Source organism: Rhopilema esculentum, chromosome 5, assembly GCF_057945365.1.
Source record: "Rhopilema esculentum isolate cy_ngs chromosome 5, ASM5794536v1, whole genome shotgun sequence".
Taxonomy (NCBI): Eukaryota; Metazoa; Cnidaria; class Scyphozoa; order Rhizostomeae; family Rhizostomatidae; genus Rhopilema; species Rhopilema esculentum.
Genome location: NC_142819.1, coordinates 9,470,522 through 9,495,070, shown reverse-complemented (window position 1 = coordinate 9,495,070; position 24,549 = coordinate 9,470,522). Strand labels below are relative to the sequence as shown.

The window sequence follows — 24,549 nt, the reverse complement described above, 5'->3', positions numbered from 1 at the left end:
AAGATATTGAAGCAATTCAAGAAAAAGCTTATAGTTAATCATAACATTGCATGTTTCTTTAACCACGAAATAAAAAAGAAATGAAATGAAATACAGAATGAAAATCAATAAGGTCTAAATTTTTCCTACGATATTTTTCCACCTGCAATGTTTCTCATTCTCGCAACTTTTTTAGATTAATTGTTAAAGATAAATGAGTCTTTGAGGCAGTTGAATGCAAAAAAATTTCTCAAATTCAATTTACTTAAAACTTATTCTTAATCGAGCAATAGATAATACCTAAAAATAAGGGAGGGGAGGGCGAGTTGGAAATGTGACAGACACTTTTGAAAAATGCTTCTTTTCAAGATGAGGAGATTCTTGCCATCTAGAGGCGCTCGTCGGCAGATTTGCCACATAGGGGTGCCTCCGATTTTCAGGCAAATAAAGGACAGCATACCAACCTTTTTGACAAATTTGAGCCGCATTTTAGAATGAAGGCTGCATTTGTTTTTTCAATAAGTGTCTGTCTTATTGTTTTAACATGTTTACGATCTTTTTCAGCCGAAAGCTATTGCCATTCAAGTCCTTGCATGAACAGTGGTGTTTGTGTTGAAAAACCTGGAGGATACAGCTGCATATGTGCTGACCGCTGGACAGGACAGCAGTGTCAAGGTTTCTCATTGAGTCATTGTTTTTTTTAAGATAGGCCATTCATAACATCAGAACTGTTTACAGCAATGCTGCCTCATTTTCATACTGTCCCATCTCCGGACTGTCTCTACTATGGCTTCCCCTTCTTAGAAACACTATTGAAACTTAGGCTTGGTATCGTATTTATATATAAGTGTGATTTGATTTTGTCAACCGGCAGATATTGGAACGTATACCTTGATGAGTATATTTAGCGTAATATCTGAGCCATTCATAATAATACTTCACAGTTCACAATAGTACTTGCTTTGCTAAAAATGTCTTCTTTGGGCTGCTACCTCAACATTTTATCGAGATTTTGTAATATTGATTGATATCGTTTGTTTCTGGAATCGCATCTACGTGGGATTCCTGCCCTTTTTATAAGTAACAATAATCTTTTTGCAGAATATTTTATAGATGATAAAATAGAATTATATGAAATTAATGATTTAATGTTCAATCTGGTTTATGTTATGAAAGTTATCATTTACCTTTGTAACAGAGAGAAAGGAAATGGGATGCAGCAATTGTGACGATCACGCAGAATGTTTTCATGGAAGCTGCGTTTGCAAAATCGGTTATTCTGGCAATGGTCATGTTTGTGAAGGTAAGAATTTCAAGTGCCATGCATAAACATTTGTATGTTGTGTCTCATTCTCAAAACAGTATATTTTACTCACATTGATAAGGATGCATTGAATAGAAAGTCTGCCTATACATAATACATAAGAATCGTTGACAACCTTTTTGAAAATAAGCATTGCAAAATTTATCGTCTATATATCTCGCTATAGACAATGCTATTAAAAAAACATAAATTAGCAAAAAGGATTTTTCTGCAGATTTTCAAGTTAGAAGTGCTAACTTCAATATGCTGAAAAATTTCTTGGAACTGTTAATTCAGCTGCTCCTTGCAAAATCCTTTTTGGCAAAAAACAGTTGAATTTTCCTAAATCAACATCAAGTAGTAAAACTTTTCTATATTTTTCAAAAGCACGAGGCTTGTAATTTTTTTTCACAATCAGTCAACTTTGCCAGCCCGCCTTAAAATTTCTTCCATTGAATCGAAGTTTGACAAAAATTTTGGTTGTGATAACTTTTTGTGCAAGAGCTTTGAAATCAGAAAATTTATGTAACTAGTTCAATCAAGAAAGTTCAATTTTCATTTCTAATATTTTGCTTGCAACCTTTTCATAAAACTCGAAGTTGCACGGTAGTGACTGACATTATTTCTCTCGTTTCACCTTTTTCTATCAATATTTTCATATCACCGATTCCTAATTCAACAGTTCAGTCAAAATGCCATCCAAATCCTTGTGAGAACGGAGCATCGTGTCGAGATATTGCAGGAACTTATGAATGTCATTGTGCATCTGGTTTCATAGGAAGAAAATGCGAAGGTTTGTAAAAATTGTTTGGGTTTTCTGATTGTACAATTTTAGAATATATATATTTATCACTAAATTTGCATAAAAATATCTGTCAAAGAGCGTGCCGATAGAAGGATGAGAAGGCCTATTGAAGCCCGAAGGATCTTGTAGTCAGTCTGATGTCTTGAACATAACTAAAATATATTTTTCCAATCAAAAAAGTTTATTCTTTGGCCTACCTCCAATTCTTTTTTTCGTGTACTCTTTCTTATTCTTCACTATTTACTGCAACAAATTTTCCTTTTGTCAATCAAATTATAATAGTAATGTACCTATAACTGAGATTTATGTTAACCAGCCAGTTACAAGAGGCTAAATATTTTATAGGCAGAATTGCATGGGATCTAGTGTTTAGAACAAGATGATTCTAAGTTGCATTTGCTAGTTCAGCGTCTCATGAAATCAACATGTAACCATATGTCTGATGATCCCATTAAGTGTAAAAATCGGACTTCCAACCCGGAACCTAGTGCACTTTCCATACTAAAGTATACCTGTAGTTTCATATATGAATTGAATTTTCAGAAATGAATCCATGTTTTTATAATCCATGCAAAAACACTGGAATATGCAATTACATCGGCAAAGGAGAATACCTTTGCATTTGCAGTGAAAGATGGCATGGCCGGCATTGCGATGGTATGTTTGCATTGCGATGTTCGCGTATTTAACTCTTGAATATGAATCTGTCTTTATTTCAATACATCCATTTATTATCTTCCATTACCCTCTTTAATTACTAATTCTCCGTTAATCGTACTAATCCAAGCATCAAAATTTTGGCTTATCAAAAGTTAAACTCGACATTTCTGTTGAAAACTTTTTTGTAACTAAATAATTCTGTTATTTGATTTGATAGAGGTTTTTTTCCTTCATCTAATGTATTTTCTACCCCTAACTATACGCTCCTAGTTTGGAAGTGACTAAAACCCCGCTTGTAAGTCCACAAGCCTCAGTATTGCTTGCGGTCACTTGTCTAACACATTATCTTTCTTCTACTAACCTCTATCTCAGAAATCGATCCATGTGCCTCGACTCCATGTCAAAATGGTGGCACTTGTGTTAGTGAAAAAGAAACGTTCAGATGCGTCTGTGGATCTAGATTCAGTGGAGACTTCTGTGAAGGTCCTTTTACTAATCAACTTACTTATTAAAACTCTTAACTAATCGAAATAACTTCTTCTCTATATATATGATAAATATCTTTTCTACTTTACTATCGCCAAGACTCACCTAAGACTCAGCTAATATTCTCCTATGCAAGCGTAAAATTTTTTAAAATTTTCTTTTAGAAACCTTTTCAGATTGTTCAAATTCAGCAGAAAATTAAACCAAATATTAGTTGCTAAAAATGTAAAATGTGTATCTCCGAACTATAACAGGATTTGTTTGACTCCATTTCTAACTAATTCGTCCTTTTCTTCATTTATCTCAGTGACATGATTTGAATTCTATTTCAGTTGATCGTTGCGGCGACTGCGATATTCATGCCTACTGTGAGCATGGACATTGTGTTTGCCAGTCCGGATTTTTTGGGTCGGGATATTCTGGAGACTGCAAAAAAGTCAACGAAGGTATGTCTTATCTTCAATTAATCGATGATAACAATATTTTTAGATTTTTTTTTGTTTCAAATTTTTTGTGACGCAAAGCTATTTTCAAGTGATCAATACCATTAAGGTATTTGATAATGACCAAAAGTATAGCTCGCTCCTACTATCAAACTGATGTCAAAGACCATAAGCACGATTAGGAAAAATTACAGACGCTCGTATACTAGTGAGATTTCCTAGAAAATATTTTTAGATGCATCAACAAAGAATAGAAGGAAAGTAAACTGCAAGAGAGAAGCAGAGATCGAAATAGAAGAGGAAGATGTAGCTTTTGACTTAACCTGTGTATTTACTTATCGTTTTAGAAAAACCTCCTCCGACCCTAGCTTGTGAAAGCAATCCTTGCAAAAATGGAGGAACGTGTGTTGACGAGCCAGATGGTAAATTCAAATGTATCTGCAAAGACAGCTACGTAGGTGTCTATTGTGAAATCAGAGAAAGTAAAGGTTGGTACGATGATTCTTTTCTAAAGCAGAACATTGAACTTCATGAAATTTCATTTTGAAATAATTTTAACAATTAATTTCTATCTAGCTAACAAAAATAGAGTTCTAGAATTTATCCTATAATAATCTTAAGTAAGGAAAACTTTCACCTTAATGTCTCATTAAACATAGAAATATAAATTTTTGAGCGACTTTTACATTCGGGAGAACAAGAACTCGAAGTGTGCTCTCTAAAGGAAGTAAGAAACATTTCTGTTGCTTAGGAAGACAAATTTCAATATGCTAAGTTAGCTAGGATATATTTACGAAGCAGAAAATATTCTAGGGGACCAACCTCTATCTCTGACTTCTAGTTAGAATATATCATTTATAATACCTTAGTTTGAGTAGTATTCATTTTTGAACTCACGGCCAAATTCAAATAAACATTAGCATCAAATTTTTACAAATATTCATAACAGTATTGTATGTTTGCTTCTCAAATAAAGAAGTAGGTTAACGCTAGTGACAATCAATTACTACAGGAAACCCCTATTTAACGGAAAGCACCGAGATCTGACTTGCTGTTTACTGTGTAGAGACGATCAACGTCGGGAAGTACATCGTTTTACGTCGTCCGTTATTTGGCATTGTCCGTTATCAGATAGTGTCCGTTGATAGAGGTTTCTCTTAATCAACTTCAAATGCTAACTCTTAACTGCTAAAGAATAGGTGTGAAGCACTGCCGCTGTCTATCTATATGTCTTAAGCATGGGTATGAAAGCCTAGCACTAACCATAACACTAACACTAAACTAACATTACAGGGGGCGGCGATCCGTGTTCATCCTCGCCCTGCCTCAACGGCGGAGTGTGTATCTCTGGAGAGACGGGAACATATACTTGCAAATGTCAGTTTGGATTCTCTGGCAAAAACTGCGAAAGTGGACGTAAGAATTTTGCTGACAGTATCCTGCCTCTTTAATACCCATCAGAGTGGACTCATCACTGAGGGTTTAATACCCTTAATTAGCACTTAAGAACACGTAAGGGGGGGAGTGCTCTCCAAAGATGGGAAGAGTGCTCTCCCAATAAATTGAAAGAAGCAAGAACTGGAAATCTCTTTAAATTACCAAGATGGCTGAACCCTTTCCTGTTTTTCTTGAACCGCACTATGATATCAGCTCTCTCCGTCGCAAGTTTTAGCTACAACCATACATTGGTAGTAAATTGTTATCGCTAATTGTTTGCACAATTTGACTTTTTTATGCGGAGAAAGAAAGATTCAATGCTGCTAATGTGAGATTAGGCATTAATTCAACCACCAGGCAACTGAGTATGGCCATCTAAAATCTGAAACTACTTTATGAAACATATTATCGACACTGCTTTATTTATTCAATATTCTTTCCAAAAACCTAGTATTAGTCTATTAAGCTTTAAGTGACACTTTAAGTGGTGTATTACGCCTTTGAAACTTCTTCCCTTTCCGTTACTATCTAATAAATAACCATTTATTTTGCGTCTAACATTAATTATTCTAGAATTACGCATCTCTGCATCTTTGCTTGCTTATCAACTTGGTAATATGTTATTGCATATAGTCTCGGGCAATATATTTAACATAACAATGTCACAATACATGCAAAGTATACACACAATAATATCAATTTTCATAAAATTTATTATGCCACCAAAGTTGCATATCTCGTTGCATTTTCAATCTGGCTTAATGAACATTTATTTTGCTTTGTAGCTATGGGTGGAGCACCACCAATGCCAGAAAGAGGTCAGGGTGGAGCTCCTATTCCGACCCCCACTCCACCCAGACCAGCAACAAAACCTTCACCACCTAAAGATGAAATGTGTCATCCGAACCCATGTCAAAACGGAGGAACGTGCAAACCTGGTCGCAATGGATCATATAAATGCATTTGCCTCGTTGGCTTTAGTGGCGGTCACTGCCAAGGTATGTTTGACAATTTCATTTCATGAGAACTTGCTTGTTGACCTTTGCATTAAAAAGGACATCCTTTCCAAAAAATTGGAAAACATTCATAGTCATTTTAAGTTTTTTCAATTTGATTGGTGTCGGGAACTGGCACCAGGTTTCCGTAACAATTTAACAATTCTCGAGATCGATCTTATCAACTTAGGCCCTTAACTAAGATGCTCACAAATTCACCGATAACTTCGCCTAACTCGAAAAAATGACTCAGAAACCAAGTATTGTATAGTATTCTCGGGCAATATCTACACCAACCAACGAGAACTCAATACTAAAATGTATAACCTGGCTTAATACTGTATGTTCCGAAGGTTCTAAAGAATTCGTCACGATAAATTCGTATTGCGTTTTATACAACTTTAATTATAAGTGTTCTAAAATTGCCAAAAATTTAGTTATATTTTATATGTGATATTACGAATTGTAAAATAAAAGTAGTTCATCTTTCGAATAAGCTGAGCAAAGTTCTTTGCATTTGGTAAAATCAGTTCACCATAAACTTTCCCTTTCCTTATTCCTAAATATGCTGTCAAGAGGAGTATGAGCTGTTCCTAGATTAAAATTGTTTGAATAAAATAAGCTATTCTTTCACTTGATCAACTGTATTATGTCTTGCCGTCTTTTGTCTCCATTGTCACTGCTACCAGAGGGCCATGCCTCTGCTTGGAATTCAAGAGTTCAAATATCACTGATTTGTTTTATTATTTGGAACCATGTTGTATTTTCAAATCTTGTCGTTCTTTCCTGACTCACAGAGGACATCTGTGCCGAATGCGATGTTCATGCGATCTGCGTAAGAGGCAAATGTCGATGCAGGGCCGGCTACATAGGAGATGGCTACGAGTGTATCCGAGGCATGTAAATCTTAAAATCTCATGTTTATTACTAATGTCATGTCATCACAATTTATTCATGAAGTTGTTGCTGGAGGGGAGGTGCTCTTTGTAAAAGCTGTCTGATAGATCACTGATAGAATACTTCTTGCACCTTTCTTTAGTTACAGTATGAGATTTGAGAAAGACCCATCTGTTAGTGATCCAGCTGCTGAATGATCCCCCGTCCATCTAGTCGAAAAGTGCGCTAAATAGATTTTGATCACCACTGAGCATGCCCGTTAAGAGACGGGGATAGCTCTTTCTCGAAAGATTTTAGGTTGCTCAACTTCATAACATTTACATACATATCATCATGCAATTATCAATCTTCTTTATGCGGGTGATCTCTTCATTCATCAAATTGATTGCATGATGCGTAGAATACCTTCAACGCTAATGGCTTAACATTCTCTTTACAGATGAGTGCAGTAAATGCCATCGTGAAGCCCGGTGTATTTCCAGTACAACCTGTGTCTGCAACCCTGGCTACGTTGGCGATGGACAACATTGTTCAAGTGAGACAGCTTATGTTGAGACTTGCTTTTAGAAAAATTTATAGAAACAAAAAAAGAAAAAACAGATATCTTATCCATGGTTGATACCTCTATAAATTAATGTCTATACTCTGGGAATGAATTTTTAAGATTCCTAAGAATAAAGGGGGAAATGTGTTTTCTGCTGTAAAAAAAGCTGTATTTGCAGTAGAACTGGCTGCCTTGTTCTCAAGTTATTGTAATTCACAAAAATGATTTAGCCTTTTAGAAATACACCAAAGTACACATTCAGATTGGGTGTGGTGATCGTTTCTAAGCCATCTTATCTTGAACATTAGTTAAATTGGAAAAAAAGTGGAGACAATGACTCAAAAATCCAAGTTGGGCAACATTAATCAAGTCGAAATCAATTTTTTAAATCAACCCAAATGGCTAAAATTTTACAAACATTGTTTGTTTATCACTGTTGCTTATTTTTCAGGAGAGCAGCCTCCTGCTCAGCAGACGAGCTGCCCTGCTGGATGTGCTTCGCAGTGTGCAGAACAATGCCCAATCGCCTGCTGTCCACATGATTCCTACGTCCCACCCCCGCCACCCCCTCCGCCTCCACCCCCTCCTCCACCTCCACCAGCACATCACTGCCCAACCATATGTCATTCACATTGTTACCCTAGTTGTCCAATGAATTGTTGTCCACATGGTGCAGCGCCACCACCACCTCCTCCACCACCACCGCCGCCACCACCACCACCACCACCACCACCTCCTCCGCCACCTCCACCACCACCACCACCACCACCACCAATGCCACCTCAAACTGTAACTAACACAATTTCTGTGATGGACATTTGTCCTCCAGTCTGTTCTTCTAATTGCTTGCCATTTTGTCCTCAACTATGTTGTGCAGCTCCAAAGCCACCGCCACCACATCGTCCTCCCGTGAGGCCACCTCCACCGCCACCACCCCCACCGCCTCCACCACCCCCTCCTCCACCACCCCCGGCACCACCACCACCTCCTCCTCCCCCACCTCCATATTACCCTCCAATGCCTGTAATTAGCCAATGCCCTACTGGTTGCTTCTATAATTGTGATGGCAGATGCAACCCAGCTTGCTGCTCAGTAAAACGTTCATCATTGCCACGGGGGAAAGCAGGTAAAAATACTAGAAACCTCCGAAAGAACTTCAGTATGTTACTTAGATAATTGAGAATGTATGTTTTGTATATGAGCATTTGTTGACAAAGCATTCGCCAATCGTACATGCATGCTGCTTTGGGAACATATACCATTCTGAAATCAACCTATACCACTCGAGCTATGGTAAAAGTGAGGGCCATTGTGGAGACATCAGTATAAAAAAGACTCGTAATTTGTCCATAAACATCAAGGTACTCAGTTCGAATGAGTTACCTATACTCTTCATAAAATTTGGAAGCATAGGTCTGTCTCTCTCCAGCTTCTGTGGAAGCTTTTCTAGTATGCATAATCAGTACGTTGAAATTAGCGCATTTTATCATTTTAACATTTATACGAATCCATGATAATTTATTTTTTGTTCACCTTTCATTTGAATAAGTGACTTTCCTGCCAATTATAGGGAGTTGCTATTACTATTTTCTTATGTTGTTGCGATGGGCATAACCTAGGAAGAGTTTAATTGCAGATCATTTGATACACTTTTGTACTGCGTTGCGGAACACAAAAGGGACACTATGATATAGACCATTTCTCTCCCCCTCCACTAGAATTTCAGCTAAAATACTCACAATGCCTTTAGGCTATATTGTCATCATGCCCTGGATGAAATCTAAAGGTAGGACCATTGTTGACAACCATAATCCCGATCGAATTTATTACTAGCATTTTAAAACATACACATTTTTCCCTTCAAGTTTTGGAAATTTCACTTTTTGGACATGCTATTAAGTTGTTGCCTTAAGTTTCATTTTATTTAAGTTTGTAAGTTGTGATACAAATTACTTTAAATATATCCATAACAAGTTTTAGCTAGAGGTGGATAACCATAAAATGTGTCTCAGATCCCACTTAAGACATTGTATATGCAGTATGTAGATGCGAAATAAAGAATTGGTTACCTGACAATACAGCAACATCTTATTCTTATTAGAACTTAAAAATTCTAATACTCCTAGACGAAATAATCATTAGCTCTCTGTAGGAAGGGAGATGCTTGTTAATTTTTTATCATAATATTAAGAAACGAAACGTATTTGTAAAATAGAAGTATTTTACGTTGATCATGAAATATATCAAAGAAATATAGATCTAATTACTTTCTTCTTTATCTTCATCATCTTTCATAATATTAGTTAAAAAAAAATTTTCCTAAAATTTTTGATAAAAAATAAATTTATAAAAATCTATTTTTGGCAAAGTATAACTTAGAATTATAAAAAGATACAGATTTGACATGATATCAATTAAGTGTTTGAACAGTGTTAAATCCATTCCAGTTGAATTAAACCAATTCATATCTCAAACTGTTAAGAAAGCAATTTAGTTTTCAAATAATTTTTTTCTGTATATATCAGTTTTTGAGCTATATAAAGTTCATTCTGTGTAAGTATACTAGGTTTTTTAGAATGGACATAAAAACGCTTTTACACTTGCACATTTTACAAACAATGAAAATATTTTACTTTTTAACAATGAAGACAGAGAATGGGTAGGTGTATCTTGTGAAAAGGTATTAATTTAGAGCCTAAATAATTGACAAATGCCAAAAAGTGAAAAATCTTGGCCATTTGAAATAATTATTGGCATGAGAAGGTTCAATGTTGAAGAAACTTAGGCCATGTTCGTATCTATATATGCATGAACGAATGTATTTTGCTCTCTGCAAATTATTACCCTTTCTTCAGTGTATGGGCTATCCATTGCTCGAACCAGCCTAGCATCATTCAATAACAAGCTATTCTGTTTCGAGCCCCCACAAAACATCAGATTCAAAGCTTGATAAAACAATTTTACTTTTGCAAAATAAATGTATAGTTTACGAATTCTTTGGTCAATTTCGCCAAAGGTACCTTTCGTTCTTTCAAGACTACCTAGTGCTCTAGAGTATCCTTAGTTTCCTAACTTGTTCAAATTGGTCCTAATTTGACCAATTGGACCAGTTGTTCCTAATTTGTTCCAATTCTTTTTTTATGGAAAAGGGGCTTTCGCACGATTCAGGTTTATATAAGGAACCTGTTTATATTACATGTAGCTTCATTGTTAAATCAATAAAGGTATATGTGAACAATTTGAACCAACTGAAGAAAGACGGAATTATTGAAGAAAAATCGAGGCGAAATTTGATATGTTTAACTTGAAAGTCTGCAAAATTTCTTAATTCGTTGGAAGTATATCAACATTTTTCTAGTTTATTTGATTGAAAATTTGTTACGAAAATTCAAAAAATGAACCTAATTAGATGTAGGCTCGGAATATTTTACCATTACTGTTACTTTATCATAGTCCCAGTCTTTATAATTTGTCTTGCATGATAAGGAATACCAAACTAAAAATTTTTTTCTGTAAATGAGTTCTTATCAAACAACGCACAATCAACATTGAGGACACCAACGAAAACAAAAAGTATGCTTTACCAACAGCAAGGGACCTTAAAAATTGAAAATTTCAGGTTTTCAAAATTGGCCTATTATTCAGGTCAACTTTTTTACGCTCAATATTTTGTAATATTGCCAAAAAACCCTTACTCTAACTGTAACCCTACCCTTTATCTTGATCCTAACTCGAACTTTTATTCTTTCCATGACTCTGATCCTTACTTGTCACTGTCATCAGCCTCTTTATACCTTAGGTATTCTGTTTTGTGGCAGTTAAGTGTTTATTCTGCATCTTTTCACACTATTAATTGTCCCCCCTTTTCGTTAAATTGTAGAGACAGTACCAACCCCCTGCTGCTATAACCCCACTCAAACTAGGCAATGGAGAGTACGTTTTTATATGTCTAAATTGTAACTGTTCCAGAAATGCTTTAGTAAACGTCACAACGTTGCAGCAAGCTTATTTGAAATCATGCTTATACCTTTCAAAAGGTTGGTCATGTTTCAAGTAACAGACTGTCCCCTCCTTCTTTGCAATGTTGCTTGACTTTTCAATTATAGAATGCCAAGGCTGTTGTTTGATTGTACTGATATGACCAAGTTCCAACTGTTAATATTTGCCTTGATCTTTGTGGGCATTGATTCTAATGCTGGTCTCTAGATACGGTTTCCAAACTTCAATGCGTAGATCTTGTAGCTTCCTTGGCAATTTTACACTGCTTAGACAATGCGCTTCCATATCTGGTTTCTTTTCTCATGTCAAAAAGTTTGCTTATAGCCTTCATATGGGTCATTTTTTTTAACTTATCGAAATTTTCCAAGCAAGCTGCTGCAAATTATAGAGAAATATTTAGTTCCTCCGCTAAATGGCTACATCCCAATCAATTTACTTTTGTCTTTGCATAAAGTTGTCCGTCCTTCAATGTTTTAATGTTATCATGGTGTCTGATGTTACTAGTTCTTCTTGACAATGTGATTTTTTATGCATCTTTGGCAAGAGAACCGGTTGCCCAAAGATTCTTACGCTTGCTCTGCTTTAGATTGTTGTGATACTGCAGTGATCAATGCTGCAAAGTTAAAAACTACTCTTTGTGACTAACAAAAGTTAAATAGTTTACGAATTGCACTGTCATTGAAAACCTTTAGCGTAGCATTTCAAACTCAAGCACTTTTCTCTCTACTCAACTAGACGCTCCTCCGATTCTCTCTTCCATTTCCTCCGCTCTAGTACCCAGGGTACTTCGGTAGAAGCTGAGATGTGTAAGAGTTTTACAACGCAAAATCTAGCAGAACTTTGAGTTAAAAACAACCACAAATTAGATGCGCAGCATAATACACCTTCAATCTTTGGATGCTCGGATAGTATCTTCAGATCAGCTGTGCATATGAGTTTCTTAGACTGGTTTATGGTTTTGTACAACTGTTTAAATTACCTTTATTTGGCTTAATAGAAGACAATTTTGCTTAGATTTCCGATGCCCTAATAGAAAGTCTACACCTGAAAGCTTTGAGTAGGATTACTCATTTGTAATTCTGTCCTCCTGTTAATCATTGAGAAAATGTCTTCTACAAGTTGCGCCTCAAGCACAATGAATGGTGAAAATAAAGGTATCGGTTGGTCAATTTAACCCCGAGTTTTCTTGCTATCCTGCTTGTTTTCGCGTCTAAATGTTTATTGCTTTTGTTGAGCGTCGCAGTGATAAGTGAAGACCTTCAATCTGTTATCTCTAGTTGCAAGGTTCACTAAACTGGGTTTGAAATTGTTGTATTGTTAACCGCTTAAGCGTGTCCATTGTGCGACCAATCGTAATATCTGTAGCAGTTACAATGCGCAGCGCGTCGGTCAAGTGCAATCAAATCATCGCGCTTTGCTACCTGCACTTGCTCCAAGGACTGCATCCTGAAGCTAGAAAATACAAGAAATTTTTTGTTTTGTATGTTGATATTGATATTATTTTTTATCGAAGAAATCTAGAAGATGCGACCCTTTCGACATTGGCAGTATTAGCTGTTACAATATATACGATGCCAGACAAGGGAAGATGATTTGCCTGCTCAACAGTGACTGGCTCAAGGATGTGTTTGTATTTGCGCGGGGCCTGGATTGCTTTTGCAATTATCAGTATTGTTTTGATTTGTCAAACAGAAGCGAAGAGGCACGATAGTATTCATCACAAATCAGGCCATGGAAATGCGGGCCGAAACGAGAAAGTTAACCATGAAATTAATAGAAGAACCCACGTTTCGATTGATCGCCATGCGGTCACGGAATCGAAAAATCCGAACTATCGACGTTCCATGAAGCGCGTAAATGTCACTCAAGAACGAAAGTCGAATTTGCTCAGTCGTAAAGCAGAAGATATATTAATGGACGAAATCACTGGAAGCGACCAGGCAGCGAATCGGGCCGAGATCTCGTACAATATCCCGAAAGAACTAGAATTTCTGAAGAGTTCAATGAAAGAAGGTGATATAACAGACATAGACACTGCTAATATGATTGATTTAAATGAAAAGAAAGGGGCATATTTGCCTGTATCACAGGTCAAAGCTTCTATCAATAATCTTCCGGCACAAAATTTACTAACCGAACAGTTCAGGAACATATCCGGATTGCCGGAATTTATGTTCAGGAAAGCTTCCAAGTTACGGAGCAAGAAACCGGTATCATTGCTAGAAAAAGTTGCACAAACTTTGCAGCCAAGTGCAAGTGCATTTTCAGGGATAAAGCAGCTGATCGAGGAAAACAAAGTAGAACAATCATTAAAAAAGCACTTAGATAGTCTGAACGCTAACCTAATCAATGCGATTGCACATCCTCAACCAAACAACCAGCCAGCTGTAGTAGACACGGTAGACCGTGCTGCAACTATAAATACATTGAACGTTGCAAGTGACCCAGTTCTCAATCCGGCTTATATAACGCCAGTTAATCCGGATCAAATCTACGATGAATCTATATCACCTCCGGAACAGCTCTTGGATGATTTGTCAGCGGGAAAATTCAAGCACCTACTTGCTGATAAAGATTTAGAGCGTATGTCCGAATGGAATGCAAATAAAGAGTTTCTTGCCGATAATGGGTATGTCAATACCAATGAAGGGATGCTTGCTCCAAAAATGACCCGGGTTGCATCTGATATAATGCCTGTCCGGGATGTGTTTTTAAAACCAAAGATTGCAAAACCAACACTAGGAATATCAAAGGATTCTCTTGAACTATTAAGAGACAATCCAGAAGTACTCGGTCGGAACCAAAATTTGTTAAACAGTCACCAGTTTCATTCATTATCCGATTTAGATTCAATAGGACCTCCAATATATCCGGCAAAAGTTGTCCATCTGCCCCACAAATCGAAGCACATTTTTATGCAACCCAAGCATCTTTACACCCACATTGAGGGAGGAGATTTTCATCATGATGTTAATGAGGGATTTACAAGGGAAAACAGCAACTTTGCGATGAATGATGATAATGAAGACGACCATATGGAAGAGCATATGTATCACCCACATCGACCATGTAGGTTACTTCATTTGCCCTTTCCTAAGAGCATTTATAAATTGATTTATTGATTAATTCTGATGTTTAACAGTGTTTGAGCAAATTGTGTAATTTACATTTCACAAACAGAAATTGAAATCGTCGAGAACTTTTCTCATAGGCCAACCCTAAACTGCTCCTATCTGAAAATTGTCCATCTTGCTTTGATTTGTGTTTGTCATGGATCGTTAAGGAATGTTACTAAATGCTTTTTGTGTGGTAAATCTACTAAGAAGCAGCAAAAGAAAATTTGACAAAAAACTCTTTATTCAATAAGTGTCTTTTTGAAAGCGTCAACCGAATCGCCTTGGACAACATCTTCTCTTTGACAATTATAACTTTTCTCGACAAGCATTGTAACGGAACAGACAGGATGTATTACTGTATAATCATTTCACTATTTGTTTTCTTTGTTAGCTTACAGCGCACGATGTAGTTTTAAACCTTGTTTAAACGGAGGCAAGTGCACGGCCTATATAGACAGATACGTATGCACATGTCGCGAAGGATTCATGGGCATCAACTGCGAGAGTGAGTATAATGCAACATCACTATTATGTAGGGATTCGTTACTCCCTTTACTACAGGTTAGACCTAATATGACTAGGAACTGTGCACTTCAACAACAGCATAGAATTTGTTGATATAAGGGAGGCTCTAAGCACACATTGCAGTGTCTATTATATGTTTGATTGTGTGTGGTGGCAAAGAGAAGAACTTAAAGTCACTTCCTTTTTGTTGATCTTCTTACAAAGTGGTGCTGACGAATGATAATGAGGTTGTTTCAATTGTGTACAAAATATGAAACATCCGTATTCAAAATTGGATATATAGGCCCTGTTATATATGTTTTACTTACATCTTTAAAGTCAAGTATCATATATTAAAATCAGTGCCAAAAAGGGGAAGGGTGATATTCAATAATCGATTTTTGTCAAAGTAAAGAACTCTCGTGCCTTCAATAGTAGGTCTTATCGTTAATGCATCTTTTACCGGAGTATGAAGCAATCCTTTCTTGCTTATCATTGGTTCGTTTTTGCCTTTTCAAGAGCGAAGTTACTGCTACCCTACACCGTGCAAGCATGGGACGTGCTCTTCCAACACCGATGGCTTTGTTTGCACTTGTGAACTGGGATATCAAGGAAAACGTTGTGATGGTATGTTGATGTTGCTGAATAACATGATACCTGAAGATGCATGAGAAAATAATATCAACTGAAGGAAACAAATCTCAGCTCTTATTTTGGTTTGAAATCCTTGACAACAACGATACCTTATGACGTTTCTTTTTGACTTTTTAGTTATTCTGCGACATATGCCTGCATAAACATCTTTTTATAATTTCATTACAGAGAGGGACAAATGCCACCCAAGCCCGTGTATGCATGGAGGGACGTGTTCGTCAACCTTTACTGGAATATACTGCACGTGTCTTCCTGGGTACAAAGGAAAATACTGTGAAAGTAAGTTCTTTAGTTAAATACTATAAACGAATCGTAATCTTGGTGATTCGTAATTCGTTAAAAAGGCAAGGAAACTGACATTCCTTAGGACAAACTAGAGAGAAGTCACATTTACCTCTACTAATTGACCATGTTAGAGATTGTTTTTTGAAGAGAGAATAAAGCTGATCGAAAAAGAATATGGTGTGATTACTTTTGTCTGAGTATACTGCAAGTACATTGCCAATTGGAAGGTCAATGAAGCAAAAATCTGTTCACTGTTTCTGCGTATCATGGAATGTGATGCTGTTTTTTGATAGTCAAGAAGAATGTCTTTTTAAACCTTAAAGTCATCAAGGTCAGAACTCAGACACGTATCAGAATTCTAAAATCATCTGTTGCTTACCTGAAACTTACTTAGTGTTGATTTTCTTTAAATCTTCAACAGCTGAAGCAAAATGCTCCCCAATAAATCCATGTTTGAATGGAGGAAGGTGTCAAGAGATGCCATCAAATTATATTTGCATCTGCAAAAACGGATTTGCAGGAAGAAATTGTGATGGTATTTTCCTTTTCTTTTACTTCGTTTCACTTTGTTTAATCAATTGAATATTATTCTTAAATCATAACATTTATCATCCAACAAGGCAAAAGAATGTGAAAAATATGATATATTGGTTGTTACTTAATAACTAGCAATTTCAAACTCCCTGCAGCTGTGATATATCGAACGGTTTGTCATCTGGCACGTGAATGGATGTAGTCAAATTCGGTTCCAAAAATATCCATTAACTTTGTTATTTTAGCCATTCTGCGGCCAACTTCATTCCCAGCTACACTTGAGCCAAAACCAGTGCCTCCTCAGGCTATTCCAATACCAGCGCACGGGCAACCCCCATTCTTGATGGAAGAGCTGAACAGCCTAAGTGATGGTCCACTGGAAGAGCATCCAGTTCCGGAGACCAAAATCGATGCTGTCCCACTTGATGACCACCACGGTCACCAGGTATTCGAAGAGCATCATTTTCCTGACATTTTTGATGACGATGCAACAAGTCATCACCATGAGCGACATGACCATGATGAACCTCAGCTCGCTATCAGCTCATCGCCTGCTGTCGTGTTGCATTTGGGGGATAGAACAAAAGACAAAAAGAAAGAGGCCCCGAAGGATGATGGGAAAAAGAAAAAGAAGCCACCGACATCTCTGAAACAGGATGACAGATACGTCACACATTTAGTTGCTGCGGCTCCTATGAAAGGAAAAGGAGCAGACGAGGACAAGAAGACACCGGAGGAGAAAAAGCCACCTATGGAAAAGCCAACCGCTAAACAGGAGAAACCGAAAGAAAGAATTCCTACGGCACAGACTTTGATGAGACTTCAAAATCCGCAGAATCTCCGAATGAATGATAACAATGTGTACACAGATTCCACAGGGTATTATGCTCCAGGTGGACTTGACCAGATAGCAGCGCATGGCAACCAATACCAGGGGCCTTCAGTATATGCAAGACCAGCAGTCAAGCACGTCGTTGTAAAGGATGCTAGAATAAAATCCACTAAAGATACGAAAACAAAACCGGGTATCAAGCTGCAGCAGAAACCTCGAGTTGTATGGGCAAAACCAAACACAGGACAGAAAGAAAACAGTAAAGCTAGACAACAACGACCGGGTACAAAAACATTGCCTAAGAAACCAAAGACTTTGTGCCCAGGGTTTTGTGAATCTTTTTGTGATAAATGGTGTGTTAACGTCGGCTGCTGCAAAAAGACTGAAATAGAAGGTCCAACTGAGGCTGGGAATCTTTCTGGAGGACGTTCGCTAAGTGTCGTGGCAAAGAAAGGTAAAATTGTTAATGAAAATGATTGAATAGCGGGGATTTATTAATGTAAGTACAAAAAATGACGGAGAACACAATGAAAAGTTGAATATAAAAATATAAGAATATAATAAGAATATAAAAAAGCATACATTTTTATAACGAAAAATAGGATGAAAACATTAAGGGAAAGATTCTTGGAAAGATGCATCCTGCTGCATTAACACTTTGCTTATATCATCTATATTTGGGCAAGTATACTAAGATTTCTTACAGACACGCTAGATATGTATCTCATATTGTGGGAAAGGACTGTCTACGTCAGGCAATCCGAATTCATTCGTAATTGGATGTCTTGAATGGTAATAGAAGTCTTAAAAAAATTTTCAAGAAAATGTTAAGATTTTGGAAATTTGTTTTATAAACTTAACGACTATCATGCATTTCATTCCTAGTTAACCCCTGACCTTGATTAATCTCAATTAACCCTAACTAATTAACCAAAGTGGTGCTATATTTGCATCTCGCGCAAAGTTAATTAATAAAAAATGATTCAAGGATTACACTACACTCTAAACCAAATAGGTTAGCAATTTTTCTAACCTTTTAACTGTAATGAAAGTAGAGTTAACTTGTTTCTTGATTACCTAAGAGAAAGGGGGCCTATGAAAAATAATCTAAAGCCGCAAAATCTTCAATCAAGAATCAGTCATCTTTTGCTTTTTTTTTAACATCAAAACTGGATTCCGCTCTTCGGTACTATTTTCCGTTTTTTTCGATACCAATGGCATATTTGGTTAATATTTATGTCTTGAGTCCCACTTTGCTTTGAAAAGGTTCAGACCTGTTTTTTTTAAGTGGTTTTCTTTAAATATTAGTGATAAAGCTAATCATTTATGTAACTAAATAATCCTCTTGATTGTAGTTTTAGTCTTGCTTACTCAAAACAATAATACCTTTGCGTAAGTTATTTTTCAAATAATGCATTAATCGATATATATAAGAGAAAAGTATACATAATTTATACTAATACATAATAAAATGCTTTGAATGGAAATCTGAAAATTTCTGAAAATTTAATCTAATAATCTAAGTCGTTTGAAACAAGCTCTAGTAATAACTTAACAATAGCATTAACCCTAAAGTTTTTTTTTGTTATTAAATATGCATTTCGTAACATATTGTGATATATAACTTCCTAACATTGTTTATAAGATTGATTTAACAAGTTGTATTTTCTTTGTTTCTTCTAACCTTCTAACAGCTTTACAATCCTAATCATTAAACATTAACTTGACATCTTGTGTAATGAATGAAAGAATTGCGTAGAATTGCAATGCAGTGCGATGCGCAGAAAGGCCAGACATTATTTACATACAACAATATAGGATGGTGAGTTTTATCAGTGTGCTAATAATGCTGATTTATTCACAAATCTCACTCAATATAGTAAAAAAATATCTGTGATACTTGATGAAAACGCGGATTTTTTTCGATTTTAGCAATATAAGGGTATGTAAAATAACGAATAATTAAAGCTGACTTCTTCCCTTGCAATCCAGGAAATTAAAAAAATTTGAAAAAAATGCCAAAATTAATTTACAATAACCAGCAGTAGCTAGAAAATATGATTTGTATACCATAACGCATAAAAATAGGAGTATCGTTGAAATGTCTGAAAATATTGACTAACAGTGTAAAGGGTTGCCCAGTTAGTAAACGGGTTGATCAAATTGTTTATTATAAAAAACCACGAGAAAATGCCACCATGGTATTATGCAATAGCCTGTCTTGTTATTGCTGATGAGAAAAGGTTTCTTCTGGTACAGAAGAAGAGTAAAAGGTAGATTACACGTGCAGCCTTTTCCTTACAATAACTATCTCTTGGAAAAAGTGTCCCTCCAGTTATCGGCAAGATTGATTTTGTATTTCGTCTAAATTCGATGAAGAAATGTTTGGGGAGGGATGATATTTTGGCAGGGTGATATTTTGGCAATGTATTTTGTATGATTTAAAACTGTGATTTTGAAACTGAACTTGAGTCATGGGCTTTCCCTATTGGCAAAATTGGTGTTCCTTGTTGGTAAAGGGGCATTTATGACAGTGTGTAGGGCATGGCCTGAAATTTTTTTTTTAGAAAGTCTCTCTTAAAAAATTTGTTAAAAAGAGAGTTCTTTTTATAACTCTTACTCCTTCTATTCTTTTTACCTGATAAAATTTTATGCTCGAAATTTCGTACTTATCTTTCTTTAGTGTCATCATCATAATCATCACAATCATCATGACCGTAGCCCCTCTGGAGGCCTTTTGTGTACCCACTGATTGCAATGCTTCTGTCAGGCCCAGACCTGTCCATTGCCTGATGTCGTCGCTCCACATTCTCCGGAGTCTTTCCATTTTCCTGCTCCCTTCTATTTGACCGTGCATGATGAACCGTGGATAAACTCTCAGATGTCTTCTTTCTTCCTTGTAACGTATTCCAACCATAGAAGCATCTGCGCTTCTGCGATGTCCAGAGAGCTTTTTGTGCACAAAGTCGTTATCTAATTGTATTAATTTCTGCTCGACGTACAACACGCTGAAATACATTGATTATCATCTTCCAGTTGATTGCTGAAAACGTCACCACCTATCCAAGGCCGTAACCTTGGTCTTAACATCCTTTCTTAACATTTTTAACCACTTTTTACTGATTTATCCTGAAGCAGTTTATCTGCTAGACTTGGCCAGTCAATCAGAATCGAACTTATCTCTTTGCTTATATCGATATAGCGAATTGATCTTTTTTGCTTATATCGATGTAAATTATTCTATATATACGCTTAGGTGTGTAGAGCGAGACTGTCATCCCTTGCTACTCCTAGTTTCGCCAAAAATGTGTACAGCTTTGCCTATACGGTTTTGAGTACTTTATAACAGACAAGTGAACAAACATTTTCATGCATTCTCTGCACATTTTGTAATATATCAGGCCGAGTACACGGAAGAGAACAGGCACATTCACGCTAGAGTCCAACTTGAATCACTATCACAAAACGAGGCTATAACAATAGGACTCAAAACTGAACTAATACATCACACATTAGAAACTCAATATCTAAATATGTACGATTTCTTAATCCGGCTTCAATGAAAAACAGATTTCAACTGACTGTTAAAGATTTGTTTTGCAAAGATAACACCTTTTTGTTTCACCTCTTTTTGGCATTTTGGTTTGACAATTTAATAAGTTTCCTTCAAAACTCTAAACAATCCCGATGAAAGTCATCTTCTACTGATGGATTAATTTAAATAAATGTTTTGTGTGATCTTTGACTAAAATTAGGTTCGTTATTCGAATATGTTTATTAGTTATCCGCTCACATAATTTACTGTTTTTCTGTGCCATTAGGTTAATATCAATTGGGTTGCAGAAATGATTAAAAGTATTAGTATTTAATCCTTTTTATGCATCATAGGTGCTGCAAAAGCAAAGTGCAAAGAATGCAGTGAAAATGCTGATTGCATTAAGGGAACCTGCAAGTGCAAAGATGGCTTTGTTGGAGATGGAAAAACTTGCAAAGGTATGCTTTTTATGTCCTAAAGAAGGGCTATCGTTATCGAAGGAAAATGTTACGTAAACAGAAACTGTTATGACGAGATCCTTTTGCGTGAACCATTTTTTATATAGAGAAAATATCAGCTAGTGACATGACCAGGACTCAGTATACTCTGCTAAATCATGTTCTAATATCATTAGTTTGTTGTTATGAGATATTCGTTGCTTTAACTGTGTTGGAAATATTTACCAATCAGAAGGTAAAAGGTAAAAGATTAGAAGGTGCAAGCATATTTTCACGCAGTTGCAAGATTGTTTACTATCTTAAAAAATAGATTTGATAAAATGATTTAAGATTTCCTTGCAAGTTGACTTGATTATGCTAATCTTTCGTTTCAGTAAATCCTTGTATATTCTGCCATGAAAATGCAACTTGCGACAACGACACCTGCGTTTGTAAAGTTGGTTTTCTTGGTGATGGCTTGAAGTGCACTCGTAAGTTTAGTTACACTATAATCTATCATCATCATCATCATCATCAGAATCAGCAGTTCAGGCCATTGCTGGTTGATGGATTCTGCAACATCAATTTACCCATTTTTGTCATTGATATCTAGCACACTTGCTGTTTCCCCTAAATGATCCTGCTATCTTCTTTTTTGGTCTCCCTCTATATCTTAGTTCAAAGTGTCCACTCTTTTCTTTTTGGGCCTTTCTTTATTTTTATACATTAGCTATTGAATATGAAATATAAGAAGCTGAAGATCTTGATAATCTAACGAGTAAAAGGATAATACAAGAATTAATTCAAATATATTTTTTCATTTCACATTAAAAATATTGCGAAAATTCTTGCTGAATATGTTTGTAAACGTAAATACTGTAAAAATTGGCAAGGGAAATAATGTTTGTATAAGTATAAATAATTTGATTTACACAAAAAACAAAATCGATGTTTTTGCATGGAAATTCTGAACGATATTTCCTTTTTGTAGCATTCACTAATCATTGTGCAAGATGCAGCCCCAATGCAGACTGTCTTGATAATTTCTGCTTCTGTAAACCTGGTTACTATGGAAATGGAAATGACTGCTGGCCGAACACAGATCCAATGCTTTAGTGCAGTTTATTGACCTGTACGTGTCTTTTGACACTAAGCGAGCAGTCGAAGCTTAGAACAGAGGTCCGTTGGTTGCAAAAAGAATCAAATTAACGACTCCGCTACATGTTCATCCCATTTATATACATCAGCTGCACCAGATACTTCGAGAATGAAATAGTTAACAATTCTGGGTGAATGCAACCATGGCAAATAGCTTCTATCATAATTTATAGAGTATCAACCATCAAGAAGCAATTGTCGATGGGAGCCCCCTGAAAAGAGGCCTTGGAACAGGAAGGTTATCGATTGTTAATTCTGATTACAGACTGAAGAGTAAATCACTTCAAAGCAAAATTAAATTTTTGTAGCTGCTGCTAGAAAAAACTTCGATATAAAAACGCTATAAATATAAAACACTATAAAGACATTACGCTTAGTTATTTTTGGGTATATCGAATAACATCATTACTTATAAGAGTGAAGATAATACTTCTTAGGCCAATCGAGCTATGGGTAAAGCTTGCCGTCAAGTCTTTTTCTTTGGATGCTTGAGAGAATAGAATAAAACCATACCCTATATGCAAACATATTTTTATTGTTACTACTTCTAATACTGCTCAAAAAACATCATTCTCCGTGTAGAAAATTCTCAGTGAATAAGACTCAAACTTTTTAAAGAAACTGAACATTGGCCTAAAATTTAGCCAATTACCCCCAACTTGATGTAAATTGACCGTAATTATTTCTTCAGTATACATACTGGATATTCAAATTTTAATTGCAATGAAAATTTTAATCTTTAAAATACATTTGTTATGTAAATAAAGAACAATGACTTTTTGTAATGTAAATTTAATATATTTTTAGATAAAGTAATATTTCTGTCCTTGTATATGACGCTGATGAAATCAGATAAATTGCATCAAAATAAATGGAGCAAAATTTTGATTGTTCATCTAAAGTAAGCAAAAAACTTGAATACTATCGAAATAAACTTTAGAAACGAAATAATTTATAAAACAAAATTTAGATACATGTGAAGAATTGTTTATTACTATATGAAGATTACAATAACGATCATCTGTGGTTGGTCTTCAAATGTTTGTGTGAAATTTTATAGAACGTGTTTGTTACGCGGATGTGACGATGGCTAAAATATGTCAACCTCTCTTTAAGCATATCTAAGCTCGTATACTTTTCAATTGTCTCTTCTAATTTAGTCCGAATAAGTGGAAACACAGCTCATAATTTTTCTCGCCTTTCTGAGAGAAATTCTTCCCGAGAATTAAAATCAGGTAATAACTAAATTTAAACGGCAATTTATTTCTAGTTGCAGATCGATAGTAACATATTAGGGAAATATTCATGTTAAACAATAAACAACTGCGAAAGTAAAAGTGCCAATTTTTCGTATGCCTGGGTCTAGACCATCCCCACTAGGACACGATAGTCACGTTTGGGTTTGAGTTTGTACTTGTGTTAATAGTTAGGAGCAAGCTTTATAGAAGAACAAAAAGTCAATAGAAGCTTGTCATTTATCGCTAAAATACAAAAATGAACTGAAGATCTTTAAACTTTCATTGGATTAACAAAACATCTCAAATGTTCTCAAAAAGTGTTTAAAAGGAAATGTGATCTAGAGTTAAGTATTAAAGACAAGGAAACAAAGCTATTGTAAGAAAGTTTAATATTTTTTCCGATGGTCGCTTAATTTTCCGTTTTTATGTGAAGCTTCCATTTAAAAATAGAGCATAAAATAAGTTGACCAGAACCTCTAGCTAACTGAAAATACTAAGAAAGCCTGAAATATATTTTTCAGAACAAAAGACAAATTTCTAGGCCAATCAATATTTCTTGCTTGCTTTGCTATCGTGTAATGATGACCCATCGTCTCGTACTCAAAATACAAGAAAATATTATTGAAATTTATACGTCAAGGTTAACAGCCATACGTGAGAAGATGACTACAAGGGAGATTACTTTTATCTCCAAATATTCTGGCTAAA

General features: G+C 35.8%; 1 protein-coding gene across 1 annotated transcript in view; it reads left to right on the top strand.

Annotated features, from left to right (window-relative positions):
* The window catches only part of LOC135689853 (uncharacterized), a 30,521-nt gene extending 6,629 nt beyond the window's left edge, over positions 1-23,892 (top strand). Inside the window, exons 8-28 of the mRNA XM_089108611.1 lie at positions 544-654; positions 1,178-1,282; positions 1,965-2,075; positions 2,631-2,744; positions 3,120-3,230; positions 3,566-3,679; positions 4,024-4,164; positions 4,970-5,092; positions 5,899-6,111; positions 6,906-7,004; positions 7,445-7,540; positions 8,001-8,720; positions 13,145-14,617; positions 15,056-15,169; positions 15,688-15,795; positions 15,991-16,101; positions 16,529-16,642; positions 16,887-17,927; positions 21,362-21,466; positions 21,841-21,936; positions 22,437-23,892. Coding sequence (XP_088964737.1) covers positions 544-654; positions 1,178-1,282; positions 1,965-2,075; positions 2,631-2,744; positions 3,120-3,230; positions 3,566-3,679; positions 4,024-4,164; positions 4,970-5,092; positions 5,899-6,111; positions 6,906-7,004; positions 7,445-7,540; positions 8,001-8,720; positions 13,145-14,617; positions 15,056-15,169; positions 15,688-15,795; positions 15,991-16,101; positions 16,529-16,642; positions 16,887-17,927; positions 21,362-21,466; positions 21,841-21,936; positions 22,437-22,561 — 5,345 coding nt within the window. The 3' untranslated portion in view covers positions 22,562-23,892. The remainder of the gene's footprint in view (positions 1-543; positions 655-1,177; positions 1,283-1,964; positions 2,076-2,630; positions 2,745-3,119; positions 3,231-3,565; positions 3,680-4,023; positions 4,165-4,969; positions 5,093-5,898; positions 6,112-6,905; positions 7,005-7,444; positions 7,541-8,000; positions 8,721-13,144; positions 14,618-15,055; positions 15,170-15,687; positions 15,796-15,990; positions 16,102-16,528; positions 16,643-16,886; positions 17,928-21,361; positions 21,467-21,840; positions 21,937-22,436) is intronic.
* The last annotated feature ends 657 nt before the right edge of the window (positions 23,893-24,549 follow it).